This window comes from Orbicella franksi, chromosome 2, assembly GCF_964199315.1.
Source record: "Orbicella franksi chromosome 2, jaOrbFran1.1, whole genome shotgun sequence".
NCBI lineage: Eukaryota > Metazoa > Cnidaria > Anthozoa > Scleractinia > Merulinidae > Orbicella > Orbicella franksi.
Window position 1 is genome coordinate 38570121 of NC_138146.1, and position 23272 is coordinate 38593392.

The 23272-nt window shown below is 39.6% G+C and overlaps 1 protein-coding gene across 5 annotated transcripts; it reads right to left on the reverse strand.

Moving 5' to 3' along the window:
- Positions 1–3766: 3766 nt before the first annotated feature.
- LOC145479761 (glycine amidinotransferase, mitochondrial-like) lies at positions 3767–21538 on the reverse strand. 5 transcript variants are annotated; one of them, XM_081458207.1, is made up of 8 exons: positions 21304–21538; positions 12910–12989; positions 8900–9092; positions 7778–7977; positions 7200–7421; positions 6413–6550; positions 4880–5212; positions 3767–4243 (listed from the first exon to the last, which is right to left on the reverse strand). In XM_081458207.1, the coding sequence occupies exons 2-8, from the start codon at positions 12970–12972 to the stop codon at positions 4118–4120; spliced, it is 1275 nt and encodes a 424-aa protein (XP_081314333.1). In that variant the 5' UTR covers positions 12973–12989; positions 21304–21538; the 3' UTR covers positions 3767–4117. The 5 variants fall into 5 exon arrangements, with proteins under 5 accessions (XP_081314333.1, XP_081314329.1, XP_081314330.1 ...); XM_081458203.1 differs by lacking the exon at positions 21304–21538 and adding an exon at positions 18840–19040; XM_081458204.1 differs by lacking the exon at positions 21304–21538 and adding an exon at positions 16747–18201.
- Between the last annotated feature and the right edge of the window lie 1734 nt (positions 21539–23272).

A 23272-nucleotide genomic window follows, 5' to 3' on the forward strand; every position in this document is an offset into this window, starting at 1 on the left:
CTAGCAGCTAATCCATAACTGAGAATTCATAATGGCCCGACCAATATTTGTTTAGGATAGCTCCTTTTCAATCGTATAGTCTTAATAATTCTCGGGACCGTACCGAACCACAGGTCAGCTTTAGGCTAAACTGCTTTACGGACTATACTCGGCCGGGCCCTGCTGTCAAAACCAAGCTTGATATTCCCAGCAAGGCCACCCTTGAGTTTGAAGCCATACATGCAGATGATATTTTTCATCCGAGGCCCGATAACTACACAAATCTATCAATTAGAATAATAAAGAAAAATGTAAAAGGTTTCACACAATCGTAGAAGTGCTCGATGCAAATACATGCAGAGCGGAATACTATAATTAAAGATAGAGACCATGCGGACAGTTACTCGAGTTTCACGCACTAAGCGATCATCAGACTGTGCCGTTAGAGGTGGGTGGAATACAATTTAAACTAAGCTCATGGAAACAAAACAGGATCGCTCCAACTGTTCCCCATGAGCTTAGTTTATAGTATCAATTAGAACATGTATTCAGCTATGAAAAATGGAGAGTTTTGCAAGGATGGATCTAGCCAGACTACAAACAGGTGTACAACGGCTGCATGAATGAGTAATTAGTTGAATCGACGATGGCATGTGTGCCTTGGTCATTTGTAGCCCGAGAGATGATGGTTTGAGTGATATGCGTGTACAACCAAGTCAGAGTTTGTCTTTTATTCGCTGGACTTACAAACTTGAATTGAAAAATACTAATTATTTAAAACCTCAATAACACGAAGAGTTCGTCAAAAATAAACAAAAAAAGAAGAAACATAAGTAGGAGGACTATCACGCTGTTTTGAACACAACATTAATTATTACGAAATAAGAAAATGAGAAAATGGTTATTTAAACTACGGCAATTAGGGTGGTTACAGCTTTCGCGAGGAAACCTGTATGAATTTTATAAATAGAGCACTGAAGATAGCTATTCTGCATCGACGTCTTACCACAAAAAATTTAAACAAGCAAAGTGACGTAAAATAATTATCTCGATTCATTTTACAGTGCAACGCGCCTTTTCCGAGGCCACTACTTCTCACGTTAAGGTTACGACTGACTTAGGTTTCTGTTTTGTACGTTGTATTTCCCGAAGGTTTTGTATTTGTGGATTTCCATTCATTTCCATAAAGCGTTACCGTTCACAAATACTGGAAACACTCGGTACAAAGTAAAAGTAAAATAAAATTACGCTTTTATTGACACAAACCTACCAGAGTACTAAATATTTGTTTTGAACCCTCAAAGCAGGTATTTCACGTTCCTGGCTTTAAAATCGGTCTAAACGTGTTGGCGGGAAATGCCGGAGAAACAAGGATTTTGATGTGGTGTGAATATTTTAACTCACGCTTGGTTTGTCGTGTTGTTCAGCGTTGTTTTTCCAGATGAATTTAGTGATCCTTCAACGGTTCCGATGAAGACAAACAATGAAAGCGAATTGTGAATGAAATGCAACATTTCACCGTTCCGGGTTTTAGCTGGGTTTCAACTGTAAGAAGTAGAAAATTTCTCCATTAAAGGTTTATTTTTAGTAGCGCTTAATTTTCTTCCCGAAATTTTTCGCTAAAAATCCAGTAAGTATGAAGGCCGCCAAAAATCCACCATGATGCGCAAAACTGTTCAAGGTGTGACCTACAACCAAATATCACGCTGTGATTGGCTGAATGATGACTTTCGAAAACGTTTTTGGGGTGGCCGTACGATATTTAGGTGCGTACTGTATAAAGCTCAGAACTTTTATGTCAAAACGTCGAACTTTACATGTGCCGAACCTAATACCAATTTGGGTCGACCCGAATAATTAAGTTCGGCAGTTGATTCAAACGTCGAACCTTATTTAGTCGAACTTAATTGCAAAAATAAAAGAGACACTAATGCAAACGGCGGAAATCGATCAAAATCGATGGCCAGGTTCTTTGTGATTATCGATTTTGATCGATTTCGTTAAGGTTCGATTAGTATCGATTTTGATCGATTATATCGGGGACTGAGGAAAAGCAACTTTCAAAATCAATCCTGACGTGTGACGCTGAAAGAATTGCAGTCGTTTCGCCTCCCAGTTGTTTCGCTAACGGTCAGTCAGATCAGGTCGCTAACGTTGATTTTAGAACAAAGAATATACCACCATCACTCCGCGAAGAATATACGTTTGTGAACTGACCTAAGACATGCGGTAGTGCAGCGGTTAGCTACACATTCATGCTTCATACAGGTACCTTGATTCTATTGGGCTGCTTTAATTATTATTCTTTTTATGCTTGTGTTTTGTCTGCTTTGTTGCACAGGCTCAGATGCATTATGCCGGATTATGCTGAAAAAAAATATGAAATTTAAATGACGCTGGTAGACCCTCTCCCCAGTATCCTCTCCTTTTCATATGGCGCCTCGCTCGCGCCTGATATGTACAGTATTTTTCATTCGAATGCAAACTGTTTTGGCTGCTCCACGCCATAGTATAGCAGTATAAGTAACCTTCGCTATGAAACTGATAAAGGTGCACTAGCCCGGTGGACGAACGACTACATTTTTGTAACGTAATGAATGGATCCGTTTTTAATGAAAAGATATTTTTGCCGAGTATCATAGCTTACGCCTGCTTACGAAATGTGTTTCCTAAGCTAGAGTTTTACGCTTGAGGTTACCAATGTAAGGTTACAAGCGACGGTTAACAAGCTAAGCCTGTAATAAGTCAATGTCCCCTATTCGACCTATTCGTGACTGGTACACAGTATTCCTAATGCCTTGATATCACTGACACTCTCGACACTATTGTTTCGATCAAATTAGCTTCCGGAGTATATTATTATCGGGTGTTTTGTCGCGGTACCCAACAGTTTCTCAAAATCGATAGAAATCTATACCCGATGCTTAAACTACTGTGATCATCGATTTGGATTGATTAATTTGCTTAATCGATTGATTATTATCGATTTAAATCGAGTAATATCGATTTATCGATTAGGTTTCCGATGATCGATTTCGATCGATGCGTTACGTCCCGATTTATTTTGTCATTTTCTCTCAAAAACTTGACTCACAGTACGCCACCTGCTTTCCAACCCGCTACACTCTTATCGCTTTCAAATACGGAACGCCGCAAACAGAAGTGGTTTATGCACATCAAGCAAGTATATTTTGTGCTCTCGAAGCAAGAGGAACACATATCTTCCCGCTCTTCCCGTCATTTTGTTCCAAAAGATCAAAACAAGCTGTGTACGCATGACAAAAATGGGAAACACGCAGAACTCTGGGTAAAAATTAATTTATTTAATGTATTTGTAATGTATGCATTAGGTTCGGTACATGAAAAGTTCGACGTTTGAATCGGAGTCGCTCCGTAGTCGAACTGACCGACTGGCCATGTCGAACTTTATTCTCGGGTCGACCCAAACAACATGAGTCGACCTTAATTGATTCAAACGTCGATCTCGTCATGTAATTAATTGGGGCTATTAGGTTCGGCTCGTGAAAAGTTCGACGTTTGAACCGGGCCTAAGAATATCTTTTATACAAGAAATAACAACTATCATTTCTATCCAAAAGCGATATTAAAGCCTGTTACAGGTGTTTAGGTTAGTCGGAGAGTAACGAGAAATGAACAAGAATAAAAGAGGTAAGGGGTGGGGTGGCGGTGGAGCGATCACTCCTCCCGAGGTTTTCTGCGTTTCGTACTTGTTTTGAGCCTTATGGTAGTTCACTGTATTATAACAACAACACAAACGTCAATGGTAAATAGACAAAACAGGATCAACTTTTTCTGATCTGTTTTATTACTTTCCGTTATAACACTCTCATAAAACAACTAACTACAAGGTGTTTGGTCTCCTAGCTAACAAGCAACACCTAGCAATAAGTTCATAAAACGCATATAAATATTTTTTAAAAAAGGAATAATTTTACTCCTGGTCGATGTTGTTCAAAGGGTGCATAAAATCCGTCCTTTGAGGACCTCTTAGCAACCAGGAGGAGCCGATAAATTCACTGCAATCAGCGCAACATATGTATCTGAACACTTAAATAAGAATACTGGATTATGACAGCAATGTCAATTTTGTAAAATCCAGGAAATATGAAGAGTCAAACTAAAAATACGACTCCAAGGTTCCATGGCGCCTGACATCACAGGTCCAGCAGTGGAAACCTCCTCCGAGAGAATTGGCAAAGCGGATGGAAATTGGGATACACTTGATTCCAAGATTCTCGAACATCTAGTGAGAAAAAAATGCTGTGTTAAACAATTTCGTTCGAATCATTCCTCGAGTCTTCGTTCCTTACTGCAAGCTTGACTCAGCAAAAAGAAGCTCACTTGCCGACCGCTGGTCAAGGAAAACGAAGACTCTAGGTATAAGGTTGTCTTATCAAAAGAAGTTACCGTGTTGTACATCGTTTACTTTCGTTGATAACCGTTTGACAACTTCTTAAGGGGTTCCGTTTCTTTTTGTCTAAAAGATAGTCCCAGACTTCTGAGAGTGAGGCTGAGATGGTAATGATAAGATTTTCCATAGCATATTTGATCAAAGAGAATCCGACATCAGTAAATCACATTATGAAAATAATCAATCATTTTGTCGACTGCATGGCAACAGCTCACAGTACCACTTAAACCTTTTTCTGCAGCAAAAATACTTCCGGGTCAGGGAGGCGCAGTGTTTAAAGAAAGCTCAGACATTGCAAGACAACGTGGCGTGCCATAAGGATTTAGAACGAGCGTGAAATTTTCGAGCAGCTCGCGAGCTCTAACGCAAACTTAGGCTTTTGAAACAGAAGACTGTAATGAGTTAGAAAGCAGCAAGAGGAACCTTTTATCTATATCTCAGAAATAGTTTTTTCTTCATCAAAACTACCTTTTGAGTGGTTGTCTCGTTTTTATCGACCACGACTCTGGTTGGATCCAACATGAGAACATTCATGGACAGCCACTTGGACGACATCCATAATGGGTGTGTGTCCGGAATGAGAGGAGTAGGTGGCTTGACTACTGTCCAGCCAGCCTTGTGAAACATATCAATCTGATGACAAGGCCTGTCAGGATTGGACAGTACTAATCCTGGTCCAATGATGTTGAAAGTGGCGTCGATATGCATCGGGTTAGGATCATCAAAAGATAATTTATGAACACGATATCCGCGTTCACCAAGATGGCGGCTCATCCACTCAATACCAAGGTTGTTGGTGACCTGAAACGATAGGGGATTAATAGTAAAATACGATCGTCATGAAAGACAAAAAAAATATTTCTGGAGTGTTGGGTTACTATCAGCCAGACAAGAACTGAAATACTACTTGCAACACGTCTCCTAACATTCTTGAGCAGTTTGAAACAAATTCCTGCTGACTGACTGACTGACTGATTGATTGATTCATTGCTGACTGATTGATTGACTAACTGACTGATTAATTGATCGCTGATTGACTGACTGACTGATGATTGATTGATTGATTGATTGATTGATTGCTGCTTGATTGATTGCTGACTGACTGACTGACTGATTGATTGATTGATTGCTGACTGACTGATTGATTCATTGACTGATTGATTGATTGACTGCTGATTGATTGATTGTTTGATTGATTGCTGACTGATTGACTGAATGACTGACTGACTGATGGATTGATTGATTGATTAATTGATTGACTGATTGATTGACTGACTGACTGACTGACTTTCTGTCTGTCTGTCTGTCTGTCTGTCTGTCTGTCTGTCCATATCTACCGTTTGATGCTATTGCTGGTTTTCAGTGTCACGCAATTCAAAATAGATCAAAATAAAAATCAAAACCGGTCAATAGATACAGTCCAGAATCTGGGAAATGAAAGTAGGTAAATATGCGAAGACTCTCGCCAAAATTCTGGTCACAGCAATTTTTCTTATGCGAGATATGCGGAGAAATTTTTTACCCAAATTTATAGAGATTTGTATGGAGAAGCCATGCTGGTGCCCATCCGTATGGACACCAACATGGCGGCCGGAAACCAACAGAAACATCTGTCACTGAGTTTTGCTACAAAGACGTGAATTTATCCCTCGAGGAACTCTAAAACATTAAAATAATACTTTGTCTAAGACATGAACTGTTCAGATAGCCAAGTTCCCCGAAATAAGTCACTTTTTTAACCATCATGGCAGCTCGCTAGGCCGTCTTGTGAATGCCGCGTCACGCAAAAGCTTAGAAATTCAAGCGTAGTGTATCACAAAACCAAGAACCCATTCGGAGCGAAAATTTTTATGAATATTAGTTTTCAGCTGCTCTTATACATCATTTAAGCAAAATCTCAGGAAGATAAATAGTTTTGGTGACGTCATGCGAAAACCAGCTATTGGTTATATACTCGATAAACAACCATTACCAAAAGTAGAAAATTGAAAACTAGAATACCTGACTCCTTTGGACGAATATATCTCGTCCGGCTCGAATGAAATCAGCGGCATCAAAGCATGGTTCAAATTCAGTGGTCACAAACTTTCCTTGGGCGGCCAACCTATGACGATCCTCAACAGTGCGTATTGGATAGTCCTGGAAATTCACGACAACATATTTATATTTCTTTCACATTCTTCAAGAGCGAGCAAAGTGAAAGCAAGTGAACTGCACAAACAAGTGATTTGAGATTAAAGTATATCTGATTGAGAATAGTCGATCATCTTTGGATCTTTCTCAATGACAAAAATATAATGAAATATCTCTATTTGTGTCTAGGCCTTAACTGGCGATGCATTAATTATAGCAACTATCCTGATGGGCGCGAGTTTTTGTTTGTCATAGACACTAATTTTACACAGCTGTGTTTTAACTGCAGCTAAATCAGACACAATCCTCTTTTCTACTATAAGTTTCGTGACGACAGATTTGGCTTACATTTATATATACCTGTTATTTTTTAAGGAAATATTGCAGGCGAACGTTAGACAACACGAGCAAGAACGTTTTGACATGACGAAATTCATTTTTCTCTCGTTTGCAAGTGGTAATGATTTAAAATTGAAGTTTGCGTTTTGCAAGGACTCTAGCAAAAGCAGACGTTTTTTAACGTTAGCCACGCAGCGCGCTAAGTAAAAATTCCCAAATCCCTAGCCCCGCCCTTGCTTTCGTTTAAAGATATCTTCATGACATTATGCGAACTTTACAAATTCTGGATGAAACACGACAAATTTATGCTCTTAACCTGATCATACAAGGCGTCACACATAAGAGGTTTGGGTGCAGTCGTCCATTTGGCACCTCCTTTGAAGTACTCCTTTAGAAGGGGCCTGTAGGCGCGGTATTCAAAGAAACGAGACCGCCATGCCATGGGCGCCTCAATGATTTCGTCACCGACCACAAGCAGGATGTCACGTGGCATGGCTGCATACAGCCCGCATGACTGAAAATCTGGAGTTTTGAAAACCTGTAAGGACCAGTTAAACAGATATTGATTGACAACGAAATGAGTATGAACTAAAGGCGGAAACATAAATTACAGCATAATTCGCAAAGCCGAGCTATCAAACTCAGTATACGTAAGGGCGCATCGTTCCATTGGTGGAGTTACCAAACTCCTTAGCTGCGCATCAGATTCCTGCACCTCGAGCAACTGTAAGCTCTTTTCGTGCTCTCCAAACTTGCACGCACACTAACAGCATCAATCAGCTGTCAAATGATGATCGCACCATACAAAACTACAAGATCATTTGAGAAAGAGTGGATTGGTGAAAGAAACACGGGATTTATCTGTTTTACTAAGCCTTTATTTCCTCTAATTACCTCTGAGAAGTTAATCACTTCAGGACGGCGCACTGTGACTCCTTCATGTCGCAAAATGTTACAGAATTCTTCAATCTCCACTTGCGCTTTCTTAAGGTGCTCTTTTGGAAAAGATTGGCCTCCAAACTGGCCGAAAAATGGCCAGTTTTTCTCATAGGTGTTTGCCTTGACTTCTACGGAAAACTGTGGTACAGTAGCCCCTGAAATAAATAAACAAAACTGTATGAATCGCCCAAAAGAACGATTGTTTATAAATAACTTTTGCCACACCTTAAAGATGCTAATGAATAACAAAAAATGCGCAGTCTTTCTTGCCCTTGTCAATGAAAAGTAAATGAGCAAACAGTTCCTCGATGTAAGGAATTATAAGAAATGGGCCGAATTACGACTTATTAATCGAGTTTGGTCGGTCTGTATGGGAGAATCTTGACTGAGGTCGTGAGTACAGACCGAACGCAGTGAGGTCTGTACACAAGACCGATTTTTATTATATGGCAAAAAAGAAAAATTTAATTCGTTTAATGTAACTGGTTTGTACTAGCCGGCATTTTGCTTGCGAACGGCGATGAGCTGAACTTAATTCTGCCAAAGTCTGCTCGTCATCTTTACTTTTCTTTTCTCATCAGGCTTTCTAGCACTTCCATAAATAAATATCGTCAGAAGAAAATAGTCCATAGTTTTGCATTTCAGTTTGCAACTTTTTCATTACAAAACATTACCGGACTAGATGCCGTTCTAGGTGGGAAAATCTAGACCGCTTTCAATATCGATTTCAGCCAATCAAATTCGTGAATTCGGTAGCTCCCAGTCCTTGTGATACAGCCATATAATAAATACCAAATGAATATTAATGGCCAAGGTTGGCGAGATTAGCGCATCTGTAGTCATTGAGAAAAAAAACATTTATAAACACGAAAGCAGAACTCTCACTAATAATAAGCCGTGTGTAAGTCGAGTCGAAAAGCTGTCGAAATAGATTTAGATAACCTACCGAGTTTAGCTTTGCTGAAAAGCGTTGAGTACTGTTTTAATTCTCCGTTACATTTGTATATAGTTTTGCGAGGAGGTTTATTTATAGGTATTTGCCTAGGCAAAATAGCGCGCAAATCTTAGAGAGTTCACCTTCAACACGTCCCACGATGACTTCTTCAAGAGGATCCCACTCGTTGTACGAACACACTGGGCTCTTCAGCTCCTCAGACTGGGATTTGTCCAAGTCATCATCAAAGTAGTTATTGGATGGATAACTCACTTGTTGCGTTCTGGCCCGTGTCTCCACTTTGCTTCTCATAAGCGTCGAACATGCTCGCCAAAGCTGCAAAACATTACCAAGTTCCTTGGGTGCTTAAGATTTGTTTATGAGCAAAATTTGTGCCTCCAAAAGATAACTACAGATGACGTACAAACATTTACACACCATAGCACAACGAAAAACTTCTTACACAAAATTTCACAAGAACGAAAACTTTGCTTGCGGTTGCTTTTTTTTTTTTTAATAAAAATACGACTTCCTACGTTTCGTCTAAAAACGGTTTTTAATAGCCGCCGTCCTCGATCGAATAAGTGCTGCTTCAAAATGACGAAAAAATTAATTAATAAACGTCACGGTGCTTTTTCGAGTAACAACGATAACATTGAAGATGTGAAGTTATGGTTCCATCAATTCCAAACGGGCATTTGCCTTTCTGTTCCATAACAAATACTTCACGGTGAGGTTAGGCTTACAGAAGTGTGCAAATGCCCCTCCTATAGGACACGTCAAAAGTACATTTGCTCTGAAATAATATGGACGTTTTTATTCCTAACAGATACGAGGTTGTTTTCATTAAGGACTTAACGAGTGCTTCCAAGCGAAACAATGAGTTTTGTTTCAACGAGACTACAATGGGCTGGTCTCATATGATCGGTACCACAACTGTGATCGCAGAAAAAAAGTTCAACTGTGGGGAGTGTTGCAATCATACAGAGCAACTCTTCAGCGACATTAGCGATTGCGACCATGAACGCTGAGGTGAACCGGAGTTCTATCCCGACTATCGAAGCTTCAGAGATTGTAGAGACCGTTGCAATGATAACAATACCACAATGCACTGCGTCGTTATTCGATCCAGGGGCCCGTTTCTCAAAAGCGCCGGAAACTTTTCGGGCCCGCAAAGCCATTTTTAGTTCACCGGTATTTAAAGACAGAGAGATGTATACGCCTGAAACTTCTTGTATGAAGAGAGCCTCTGTTTATATTAAGAATATGTGCATAAAACAGCTCTGAAGTCATAAGGTTTGAGATTTTGCTACGGCTTTTCGGGTGCGAAAACTTTTCGGGACCTTCGAGAAACGGGCTCCAGGGGTCCGTTTCTCGAAAGCCCTGGAAACTTTTCGGGCCCGTAAAGCCATGTTTAGTTCATCTGTATCTAAAAACGGCGAAGTATATACGCCTGAAACTTCTTGAATAAAACAGCTCTGGAATCGTAAGGTTCGAGATTTTGCTCTGGCTTTCCAGGCCCGAAAAGTTTCCGGGACTTTCGAGAAAAGGGCACCAGGCCCTTTTCGAATTCGCGGCGTACATATGAAAACTGGTCACCGCGAGAGACGTCCAGTAGGAAACGGCAAACAAATACTGTTTTGTAGGTCATCGTGAGACTCCATATGAAATTAGCATTTATAGCGTGTTACACAGCATGCTTGTTTCAGTGATTTTTATGTTGGGGTTGTTTTCCATTGTCTTAATAATAATAATAATAATATTTCTGACAATTCGTGTTCACCTGAAATTGTAGAAGCTTGTAGAACTTGTTTTGTTCCTTCACATCGTTATGTTAGAAAACTCTACGATATCTTGGTCAACAAATCATAATAAAATCGCGACCTCGGCGCTCGAGCGCGTGAGCAACGCAGAGCACGATCTTTAGCTCGAGCGAGGAACCAACAACGAGAAGTGAACGATTCTGAGAAAGTTTGACTAACAATAACACAAAGAAATAATAACCGATCCTATTCGAAAAATACAAACACTTCTTACATAGAGAATATTTACTTAGCCTGGTGAAACTAAAATCTGAAGTAGGTCTTAACTTATCTGACAATTAACGACTCAAAAAAGTTCATAAAGAATAGGAAGCCAAAGGAATTTCTAAATAGCTGATTATGACCGGAAAAGAACTCAGACTCGGCCCAAGAGCGAGTTTCGCAGTCAAGGATTTTGTCGTAGACGCTTGCCAAGAGATTTCACTTACCACATTTGAGGGATTTAGCCTCACAAGAAAGAGATCAGTCACCTTTCTAATTTTGTCACACATTTGTATGCAATTGTACCACCGCTACACTACCATATGAATATTTATCGTGCAGTTGTGCACAGCATGAAGTTATTGTTTTTAATATTCATGCAATCAACAATTTCTAGAATAAAGCGTATTGATATTGATAAAAATATGATAGAAAGTGATGAAAACCCCTCGCTGCTTAGAAACACAAACGCGCCAGATTTCTAAAAAGTCGATGGTCGTATAGGAAAATCGATTCAGATAACCCTGATCGTTTATACATAAAACAAAGATTCTGTCTGGTATCGATAAAATCTTTAAAATCGGCCTTTTTGCTTCTTGAGAAACCACAAAGAAATTGTTGATTGTGTTACAAACAGTGTACACCTGTCGTTCCTCCAAACACACTTCCATGCGGTTTTAAAATTGTACTGGGTGATAAAATTCTTTGTCGTCCTCTTAGTTTGACAAATACCCCGTCCCCGGCTAGGCAGAGCCTTAAGGGCCCCACTGTGGGGACTGACAACCCCTTCAAATGTCCGAAAAATACCCTAGGAGATGAAATCGACGTTCTCATTTCTATTGTAAATCTCAACAGGATCTATTCTAGAAGCAAAACCAAATGGACATATCTGAAATATGATGACTGTTAGGCCTAAATCTTCATTTTAACCTATTTTACTTCCTTCCACAACTTTTAGTTTGCGACATTTAGTGAGGATTTTAAAACATTCACTTCATTTAAAGGCTATTAAAATAAACGTCTGTCGAGAAAACACGGGAATAGTTGAGATGACCAATTGAAATTTTATGCAAGCCAGCAGTGTGTCTTGGCTATGAGATTAGCTTTGTATTGTAATGTTAAATGCTACCAATGAAGCTGTCCTCCTCGCTCCAAAACGATTTCTTTTGCTCTACATTCTTTTGACAAGATGTATTGTCTAAGTTCGCGGTTGGTCTCACTGTTTACAAAATAACATAGCCGTTTTCTTTTTCAAAACGCAGTATCTATATGACTTATACTGCCTTGAATGGTCTTTAATCAAGAAAAATTTTCACAGATTTTCTAAGGGAATCCCTATCGGCAACCATTTTTCGAGATTCTATTTTGGTTTAAAATCCCGAGCGATACAAAAAATTAAGCTTAAACGTATTTTGATTCTGTGGCTGCGAAATTTTGTAGCTTGGCTTACCATAATAAAAATCGCAAGATTAAGCACAAAGCCAATCGCTTGACACTTCTAAACTGAGAGATGAAGAATTCTCAAGAGGCTGGTTTGAATGTCACTTCCCATCAATACATTTCTGTTAGACAGTTGTGACTGTTGGGCCTCCATTAGAACAAGCCATCAAAATGTCGACGGAACGTCTTATTCAAACCTCTCGTAATTCCAAAAGTTATTTTAATTTAACTAACGGATTTCCGGGCTTGAGCAGAACATACGTTTTCTATAAATGTATTTACTGTTCATAACTGAATGAATAAATAATATGTTCAGTCTGGGCCGTCAGCTGAAGTCACGGCATCTACTGAAGCTAGTTTATTATACGCTACACTTGACACGTTCAAAATCTTCTCGCTAATGTTCGACGTTTTTCAGCAAAAACTGTATAGAATATGGCCAATTGGGCATTTATTTGTGGTTATGGTTAACTCTGGAAAAAACTTCCAGAAATTAAACAAAGCCTTTTGAAATGGAGACATGAAAATAAGGTTACCGCAAAGAAATCGCGGGAATCGGTTTTGAAGGAATCTTCCCCCCAGAAACAACAGTTTTGGCATGTAGTTTGACATCAAAAGGTAGATTTCTTGACCATGAATGAAGTATTTGAACCAACTAGCTTTTTGGAGAGCAAAAAGTTGACACTTACCACTCCAAACCTAACAGCTTCACGACCACGGCAGCCACCTTTGACTATCCTCACATTTAACATGTTGTTTTCGGTTGGATCTAAAATCAGACAAAAATCTTGTTTAGCCTACATGTATGCTAATGTTGGCGACACTTGATTTTGTAAGTAACACCACGTTTGCATTACCTGTACCTTCTCATTCAGATTCGAGTGCCAAGGAAATCAAATTACCCAAAATTCCACAAACTTTTACAATTTTTTTTTCTCAACCACACTTGACGTCGTTTCTCATAAGTTCTTCTTCGCGTACGTCAGCAAGATGAGGAAAACGATTTCTATTGGTTGATGTCACGCTAAGAAATGCTGACGTGACAATCTCACTGGAAAGAGCGATGTAACGAAAGCTGGTTACGTCGCTAGAGCTTTTCTCTCTTTATTTCTCAATCCCCGTTACGAATCCCCATGACGGCATTTTCGTTTCAGTCGCGGAAACAAAACAGAAAGCCTCTAGGACCAGGGTAATCATGATTTGGATTCTTAACTACGAAAGGGACTTTTAAAGTTCTGTTAATTTTTACTCCAATAAAAATAATGGTGATGGTTGGTTTCACTGGTTTGAGACGGGCATCATTATTAGATGGCATCAACCAGAATCCCGTTCCTTTAAGATTTTGTTCATTTTTTGCTGCGTGAAACTCACGATGCAGCCATTGTAAACTTGCTTATAGCATTAATGGGGCTTTAGAATATAGCGGCTGTATACCCGTTATTGGACTTGGAGCTCAGTGAGCTGAGCATTATTATTTTTCATAGATGAACTAGCAATTTTTCTAGACTTCAAGGGTGTATTATTTTGGGAAAAAACCAGGAACACCATCTTCTATTTGGTACTAAATAATTCTGGATGTGATCAGTTTCCATTTTGTACCGGCCACAATCCCTTGCGTTCCATCTGTCCCTTTTCGTTCGAAGACACTTCGAACATGACGAATCTCGACAAACATGGATAGCCTTTCAAGACATTTGTCTTTGCCAAAGCACCTACATAATATTTGGAGGTGACAAGCGACAGCACCTATTACACTGAACAAGAATTTCCTTCGATAATGGCATCGAAACATTAAAGTTTGCTTACGTCTGGGTCTCACCAACAACACGGCAATGATTATTATTGGACGTCAGCAGTTACTTGGAGATCCTCGATCCGTAGCGAAATAAATGCAAACATGTAAAATTAGCTCTTAAATTACTTCCGCCTTACTTAGCGTTACTAGTAAATTTGTACGAGCTGTTTTATCTTCAAGCGCTACTATTCATTCGATTTAACAGAAATGAAACGAAAACTAAGACAGTAGGGACAAAAAGGTCAAAACTGGCAATGAAATAAATATTTGAAGTTTGCGTCAAAATGTTATGTTTTCGACGCCAGCTGATTTCGATTTGCCGAACGCTTCCATCAGTCATACTAAGACGTACAAAAAAAAGTACTTATCATATTGTGTGTGACTGTAAAGAATTGAAATGCAGGTTGGGCAATAAATACCTGTTTGTTATTTATTTTCCGGCTGTGCCAAATGCCCCTTTCTACTATCGAAACAAACCCAACTCATTTTAAAGTTATGGAAGGCTATGGAACGACTCCTTCGGAGTCCGGCTTCAGTCGAACTAAATTCGACGAGATGGAATATCTCAAATGACTCGGAATACATTTGCAATCGATAAGCGGTTACTAAATTTTTGCTGTGACTGAGCAATATGTCGATAAAAGCAAATTCAATCGCAAGATTGCCTGCCTTCAAAATGGTTTTTGTTGACGCGAAATCTGGAGCTATTATCACGAAGGAAACAACAAAAATTAATTACCACTGAAAGCAATTGTCTCCTATAGTAATTTCTTCGCGATCGTGTTCTGAGAGCTAACCGCGAACTCGGGTAAAAGATGGATTTTTTTCCTGCTGTATTTTGTTCTCTTTGGCTTGAACAGTCAAGCCACTCATCTTTTAATACATCAACGAACGCTGTTTTATTGAAAGTACGTTTCAGTAATTTATGCACTAATAAAAATCAGCCGATGCTCGCGACGAAGCCTGCCAATCTTATCGTGTTTTGCCGCACGGCACCTGTGCCTGAACAAACTGATTCAAAGGCTGCTCTTCTGTTGAGCGGCGTTTGAATTCAACCGGATATGTTTCCGTTTGATTCGACATCTAACTGGAAATCCAGTTCGAAATCAGGCTAACTCGAAAAATAGTTATCTTCAGAAATAGCTGTGAATAAAATAAACATATTTTACTCCTAGTCTATCTTAGCTAGAGAGAGAAGAAAAAGAATCACTTTTTTCGTCACATCCATGAGATCTATGAGACAAACCTTGGTTGATCGGATCTGCGCTGAGGTCACTTATCACTATAGCGATACCAGCGAAACGCAAGTTACCGTATGCCGTAAAATTCAAAGTGTGGACAGGCGGTGAATTTTGAACTACGTAAAATGCAGACATAAAAAATATATATACATACAGTATAGACCTAGCCAAGAAAGGAAAGCTAACAGCGAGCAAACCAGAGCAAAAGCTTACCGCAAGCAACCCAGAGTGAAAGTTAACCGCAAGCAAGCAGAAGTGAAAAGCTGACAACTGAACCGAAACAAACCGCTGTTCAATAAATACTAAATTACTTGTGTAAGCATCATTAAGGTGTCTCGCTTGGTCTCAGTCCTCTTTGCCGAGGGAATTTTCCAGAATGTATCATCAAAATCATACCCTCTCGACCACCTACACACTTAAAGACTTTTTTGATAGGGTCTTCTGATTCCCCGGGGAGTGGGCAGGCATAGGGCACATGTGCGCTCCGCCTTTGTGCATGTCTCAGCAAAGCAGCAATGACTGTCTTGCCTAAACAATTGAGAAGGGCATTTACTTCCCTAGAGTTTTATGGGGGAAATTAGTTTCATCCGAAATTAGGCCCAGGCTTAATATACAGTCTGCTTTGTTTATGTGGGTTGTTAGAACATACCTAAGAGGAACTTTAAAATTCTTGCGTTGCGCGTCCGCTTTGTTTGAAACGACTGTTAGTGCGTAAACGTTGTATAACCATCCGAAGGTAACGGCTACCCGAAAGTGGCGGCCCCGTTTGCCTGCTTGTAGTAACCATTTACTTACAAGAGCTCCAGCTATGCCACGCGTCAAGGACGAGTTTTCGCCATTTAACGTCCACACTGGTACGATCGAAAAATGCGGCTTCATCACGCAAACACCACTCACTGTGTTTAACACTTATACGAAAAGGCTTCGTGTTTAAAGCGCGCCACTCCGTGACAAGTTAACATTTTCAATTAAGTTAAGTGTTTGCCCCTTAATAGTGTATCATGCGAAAATGCATCAACGAAACGCATCAATAAAAAACACATTAGAGTGAACGGTACCTGATTAATCACGTTAACGGTTCCTCGGAATTATTTACCGTGAAAACTGCATTCTACAGATTATCTACACGGTAAAAGAATCATAAGCAAGCGTGCATTTCACGGTTACTGAGCATTGGAAATTTTCCTACTGTCCGGGACGTGTTTTCCCGTTTTCATCTTCTGCTCATCTGAAGCAAATAAAGCTCAGCAAGAGATGAAAAGAATCCACAAACAGGTTGTGGTGTCTAATCCATGCGTAGAAGAAAATGGATTCTTCCTTAACGAAAACGACAAGATGACAGCCAGCCCAGCTTTTGAGACCAGTTGTTTGTATTATTTACCAATTGACCTTTCTCATCGAAAAAAAATGCACTGATACATCAACAATTACAAATACGACTGCCCCTTCTTCGAATTCCACTAAGAACAGAGTAAATGTTCGGCCCTTACCTTCAGTTTGTAAATTTAAGACGGAGTGAATCAGCCGGTCAGAACAAGACTGTTGCACAATGTGGTTGAACTAAGATTCCCGCTTTACAGGCGGTAATTTATGTATACTACTTACAAATTTATATGCATCCGGATCCTGCTAACGCTTAACGATGCGTGACCGGTCAGTCCGGCATAAAACCGGCTATACTCACGGTTTTAGACATCGGCCAACAGAAGTAAAACAGAGCTCACTATCTTGATATCATAAAACCAATACACAGGTATTTTCAGTCGGGTAGACCCAGAGACTAAAACGCACGAAAATGAAAATGAGTGACACACTAAAGGACGTCGTAACTTCGCTCATTTTCATCTCATTTAAGTCGGCATATGAAAGGATTCAATTAATAACCCAATAATCAAAGAAAAACTATTGTTTGTTTTGTCTTAGTGTTCAGTTCATGATCCATAAAGTTATGCAAGAGTTCGGTATGGGCACTTTATATCCTGCTCTCCTAATCGTATTATGCATATCTAATTACGAGAAAGGACTAAACATTTTGAGACAACTGATGACCCACGAATGATAGAGTAACCAAAAACTCAACACTGCAAAAATAAACAAGAACAGGTACATGTACATGCGCATGCATCTAGCGGAGTCGCAAGGTAAAAGAAATCTAATTAAATTGATTCTTTCTAAGGAAAAGAAACCAACAAACTTTCTATCCTGCATCAAAATTAAACGAATCAACCGTTTAATCTCGAGGGGGTGCCGCACGGCGACCATGAAAATGAAGTAAATTTAGGGTACATTTTAAAAATTTCTACTTTTGCACAGTCTTTACAAGTGACCGTATTTGTATGATTTGGTTGTTTATGTTGAGTCACAGTGCTGTAAAGCTTTTGTCGCACCCCAAACAAAGCTAACTCACTTATGCTAATAGCATCTTGTCTCAAGGTGTTCAAGATTAAATATTCAAACATTCAATTAGGTTCTGCTATACCACTATTGTTTCGAGATTTTTCGCACGAACAAAAGAGTAGGCTCGGTTTCCGCCGTTTCTGAGACAGTCCCATACGACTGAGCTGGCAAACAGACACAATTTACACCAACCATACCCTTGGCGACTCGCCGATCATTGAGCAAAATACAACTTGACGATGAGAAAGTGCTAATGCATAATATAAACACGTTGGAGGGTCATTAGAATCAAACGAATTTTTTTTGGTGGATTCTCGAATAATTCTCAGACATCAGTAAATTTGCTGCAGAAGATATGAAAAAATCCCCGTTAGTCATCAGCCATAAAAACTCAACATCGTCAACCTGTTGACTTCAGAAGCAGGATTAATTATTTTCGGATGATGTCATTTTCAAGATGTGGCTCACGATTAACATAAATTACCGTATAACTATCACCAACGAAAGAAAACTAAGATTATAAAATTGTTAGATCTAAAATTGCACAGTTAAGTTTGTTTATTTTTTATTATTGCAGGTAGAGCGTGCATGATTATGTACGACAAAATTTTTGTTAAGCGTGTTTACGTTAAAAATGCATTTATTGTTAACATCAAGTAAATAAGAGTACAGGATGAGGGCAGTGAAAATTTGGGAGTAAATCTGCCTGCAAATAATCAGACCAGGACTATGGCACATTGAGGTTCAATTGTGATTCTAGCTGAATCGAGGGCGGCTTATACAAACATGTCAATATCTACTACTCAGCATCTTGATAGAGCGAGCGATTCCTAACCGACTGATCGCGGGCAATATTCTATACTGGAGTCACGTATAAACAGGTGTTAGAAGGATACGTTCGCGCTGGACTGTCCTCTAAAGTACGACCAACTAAAGCAAAGCCGAGCTCAATCGGGGTCACGATATTTCTAAAACTGTGAAGAACAGACAAAACCAGATCGTTTGAGGACCCGTGGAAAAAAAACACTCACATTTATGTGAATGAAAGTGTATGAAACGTGAACATTCAATATTGCGAGATCGGACTGTTGTGTAAGGAACATTAATAAGGATCTGTTGACACTGTAGCCGGAGAAGATTAAGTGTGAGGTAAATTACAAGAAATCTTTCAAACGCCAATACTTACAAGGCGCAGTCCCTGCAGTCCGCTTTCTTCGCGAGTTTTCTCGTTATTTTTTTAGCAAACAAACGTCGCTCACGAGTGTACAGACACGATTGAATGCTCTGTTTAGTCTCTTGTGCTGACCCTAACTCATTAACATGGAAACGAGCGAGTGCAAACTTCTCTCTTATGCATAGTTGGACTTTTTGTGCGGGACGTGAGATGTGGGCGGGGCGGGGGCGGCACCCACATTATTGCAGGTTGTTTACTTTGTATCTTTATGATATTGAATACTGCTTAATGTATTCACTTAAATTAAAAATCAGTCCTTGTACCTAGTAAATCCCATGAAAAGATCTTGATAGAGAATATTTCTGAGCAATTTTTACTTGCGAAGTTCGACGATAAAAGTGGTACAGTGTACACAATGATAGCCTGCGGACGCAGACGTATTTCCGGCTGTCGCTTGTCTCCGCCGAAAATAACGTCTGCGAACCCGAGCCAGGAAACGATTTCTGTGACGTAGGAATTTTAAGCAAATCACAATTTAGCTCAAGTAGCCCCAGAACTATTGCGCGAGGTATTCGCTGCGAGGAGCACTCGAGTTTCATTCTATCATGGAATCTGATTGGCCAAGGAGAAACAAAAGTCATTACGTCACAGAAATCGTTTCCTGGCTCGGGTTCGCAGACGTTATTTTCGGCGGAGACAAGCGACAGCCGGAAATACGTTTGCGTTCGCAGGCTAACACAATGACAGCTTTCACATTTCTGATCATTTGTTAGTTTAAAATATCTCTTATCATTTGCATCTTAACAAGTTATATATCTTGAAAAGGTTGACCATTAACCCCAAACATCTTAAAGTGGTACTATGACGAAAATTGCATCTTTCCTATCACAGCCATTTTAAAACATAAACAAGTAGCCTGTGTCAGAGGAAAAATGCTGTTTACTATATTCAAATATCTCTTTTCGTTCCAGAGATATTCAAGTTTTTAAAATATGCAAATTGGCCCAGTGATGACGCCATATACTCAACCAAATTTTGATCAAATGTGATGAAAAAAGATATCTCAGCCAATTTGTATCAGAAATGTTTGATTCTTTGCAGTACGATCCTACTAAATGTGCTCCACAATATGAGCTTAACATTTTGGTTACCATGGCAACATTCTGGGTTCCAGACCAATGGTCTGCGCTGCAATTTGACCAAGATAGCTCTATTTATATACTTGATTTAAAATTGGGTTGAGTATATGACGTCATCAGTCATCTCATTTGCATATTTTACACAATTTTCAAACTTAAATATCTCCAGAACTTATGCAGATATTTGCAAACGGTCAACGGCGTTTTTATTCTTTCACGGAATTCTATGCGATACACCTAAAACGTCAAGGGGGAAAAATTTGATCATAGTACCACTTTAACGCTAGAAGTGCTGGAGGAATGCAACTCGATCTGGCCTGATCTGACCCGTATCCGATACACTGAGATATTGAGAATACTTTGCGAATTATACCTGTTCGCTTTTTGTCGCAAATTTCTCTTGCAATGTCAGTTTTTAGTCAGCTCACTGTCATCGTTTGATTCTTCTGATGCTATAGTCAGGTTTCCTTGATTTCAATTTTTATTGAACCGAAAAGGTTTCCTAAAACAGCTTTTCATGCGTGCTAGAATATTAAAATTGCAAGAATGTTTACGCGAATCTGTATTTAAACTAACCTTTTAAGCTTAAATCTGTTGTTAGCTGCTCAAGCCTATTTTACTGATCTTATTCGCCTCATTGATTTCCTAGCCATAAATGAAGTCTTTGATTTACTATAGTCCTCACCATCAGTATTATGGCGTGGATTGTAAATGAGCATTTGAAAACTGTTTTGCTATAAGCTTATGTGTACCTGTTTTCATGTTAGGCAGCAATGTATATTAAATTTCGACTTTCAGGAACCAGCACACGTAGAGCCGAACGTGTATTGACTATATTTACAAGAATAACCGGGAAACTACTTTTCAGGAAACAGCTACACGACAGTTGCCAATGGATGGAAATTGCTTTTATTAACGCTTTGAAACGGACAGTGTTTTCTCCGAGCCTCATTGGTTTCCAACACAGGAAAATTTGATTGCACCATGCAAAATTCCGTTTTTATACAATCCTAAATTGCAAAAGGAATGGAACGAAATGTGTGAGCCAATGTTCATCGACAAATTAAATGTAAACGAAAAAAACTTTGTTCCCAGGACGCTAGTTGAGGAAAAAAAAAACAACAATAAAATCATGGAAAAAGGTAAACAAACAAAGTCGACCCACAACACGAACTGCACGACCTAGCTCAAGGCCCAGTTTAGTCAAACTCAGCGAGCACAGTTTGTATATATTTAATTGGTGAAAATCAAGCAATAAGCCAATAAACACAAAACAAAGTACTACAGAAAAGGCTATTAATATTCCACAAAAGTATATACTGAGACAGAAAACTTACATATCTTCCCTTCTCAGCTCCGGGTTTCAAAGAACTGATGCTGTTTCAAACAAAGGGGCTGCCAGCATGGAAGTTGCAAGAACGGTCCTGATTTGGAAACCAGCGCGTGTCGCGTGGAGAGTGTCTAAATCATCTTTCGCCAGGGGCCTCATTATCAATCAATCTATTAACAGTCCCCTTTATTTTTTATAATACATTTCTCGCTGTTCTTATTATTCAACTCGTCTCCTTCCATTCGACTTTAGAGCAGTCAGAGCAACACTCGGCAATAAAACATGCAGAAGATTTAGAAAAGTCTTGACAATTATGGTAGAGTCTATGGCTGAAATCTGGCTGATTTCTTGCTGTCAGTTTTATGCGAAGGCTGTCACGAAAGAAGACCTAATATGGTCATAGCCAAAGGCTGTCATGTGGTCTTTTAAAGGAAAGTATCGAATGATCAGCGTAAATATCAAAATAATAATTAATAACTACAATTAGTTGTACCTATCGGTAAGTGCCAACGAGTGAATTGAGTTAGTAAACAAGAGTCGATAGTATAACAGGTGTTAAAATCAATTTCTTTTAGTTAATGTTTCAAATTAGTGCTGTAATTGAACACAACATTGTTTATTTTTCAACTCAGTGAGTGAACAAAACGCTAAACACTTAATTTTTTTGTATTTTTAAAAATCATACTTGTTACACTTCCAGTATAACAGGTGTTAAAATCAATTTCTTTTCCCTCGTTGGGCGATTATTTTGGAAAGTACTTAAGTAATTTGCCTACCATTCTGCTTTTTGAGGCGTATACATCTTGGATTTGTTGTGATTGAATCACACAATTGTTAAAGCTGAACAAGACCCGAGTTGTTTTCTGGAATGAATTCGAGTGTTGTTTATTTGATTCAGAGTAACGCTCAGGATTTGTTCGCCATCCGTTCGACCAATTATTTCGGTAAGTAGTTTGTCTGACATTCTGCTTTTCGCTGTGGCTACATGTCCGGCAGCCGGACAGGTTTTTTAAAATACTCTGTGTCCGGCCTTGAGACTTAATTTTTTTTAAAAAAAGTAAAACAACGTAAAAAGAACTTTCTGACAGGCGACCCCACGAGGAATCGAACCCAGGTCACTGGCATGCAAGCGATACCCATTACCACTGCGCCACGGCAACCGGCCGGCAGCCTTCCGAATTCCGAATTCCGAATTCGAATTCCCCCACCCCCCTCTTTCGTTTTTTGGCCCTCGCCCCATTTTTCGCGCGGGCAAAACACCGAAATTCCCGTTGCTCGGTCTTTCTTTACTCCCAAACCCCACGGAAACGCTTGCTACGCAGGCTACCAACGCACATAAATTGCAAAATGACCCGTGTACTATATCAAGTTCCATACTTGCGCCCCGAAACACGCGTCGCCACATCACGTGTTTCGGGGTGCAAGGAGACAAAGTGTCAAGATTAGGCTCGAGTTCCGCCGCTTTCTCGAGTCCGGTCTACGTTCCTCCGCGAGAAGAGTCTGAGTTCGAGGGAAGAGCGCGGGCTCTTTTCCCGAACAGCGGCTGGTAATCGAGCCTATGTCAAGATTGGTGTCTCGAAAAGCAAAAGAATAAATGTGGCTGGACAAGGCCAGCCTAAACATTTAAACATTCAACCGCATGGCCAGTACCATGCTTAAAAAAGACGCCGAACTTTTCATGAGCCGAACTTAATTCGAATTTGGACCGACCCAAATTATCAAAAGTACGCCTGTTGATTCAGATGTTGAACTTAATTCACCGAACTTAATTTAGTTTGAACCAAAACACATCGAAACATCAGCGGTTTTCAGGGAAGGTGTATGCACACCTGTATGCATTAGGTTCGGCACATGAAAAGTTTGACGTCTGAATCAAAGCCGTTCCAAAGCCGAAATTCCCGGCTGAGCTAGGCGGGAAGAACGGCTGAGCCGTTCCAAATTTAAATAGCCGTTCTTAACTGATTTAGACGCCGAAC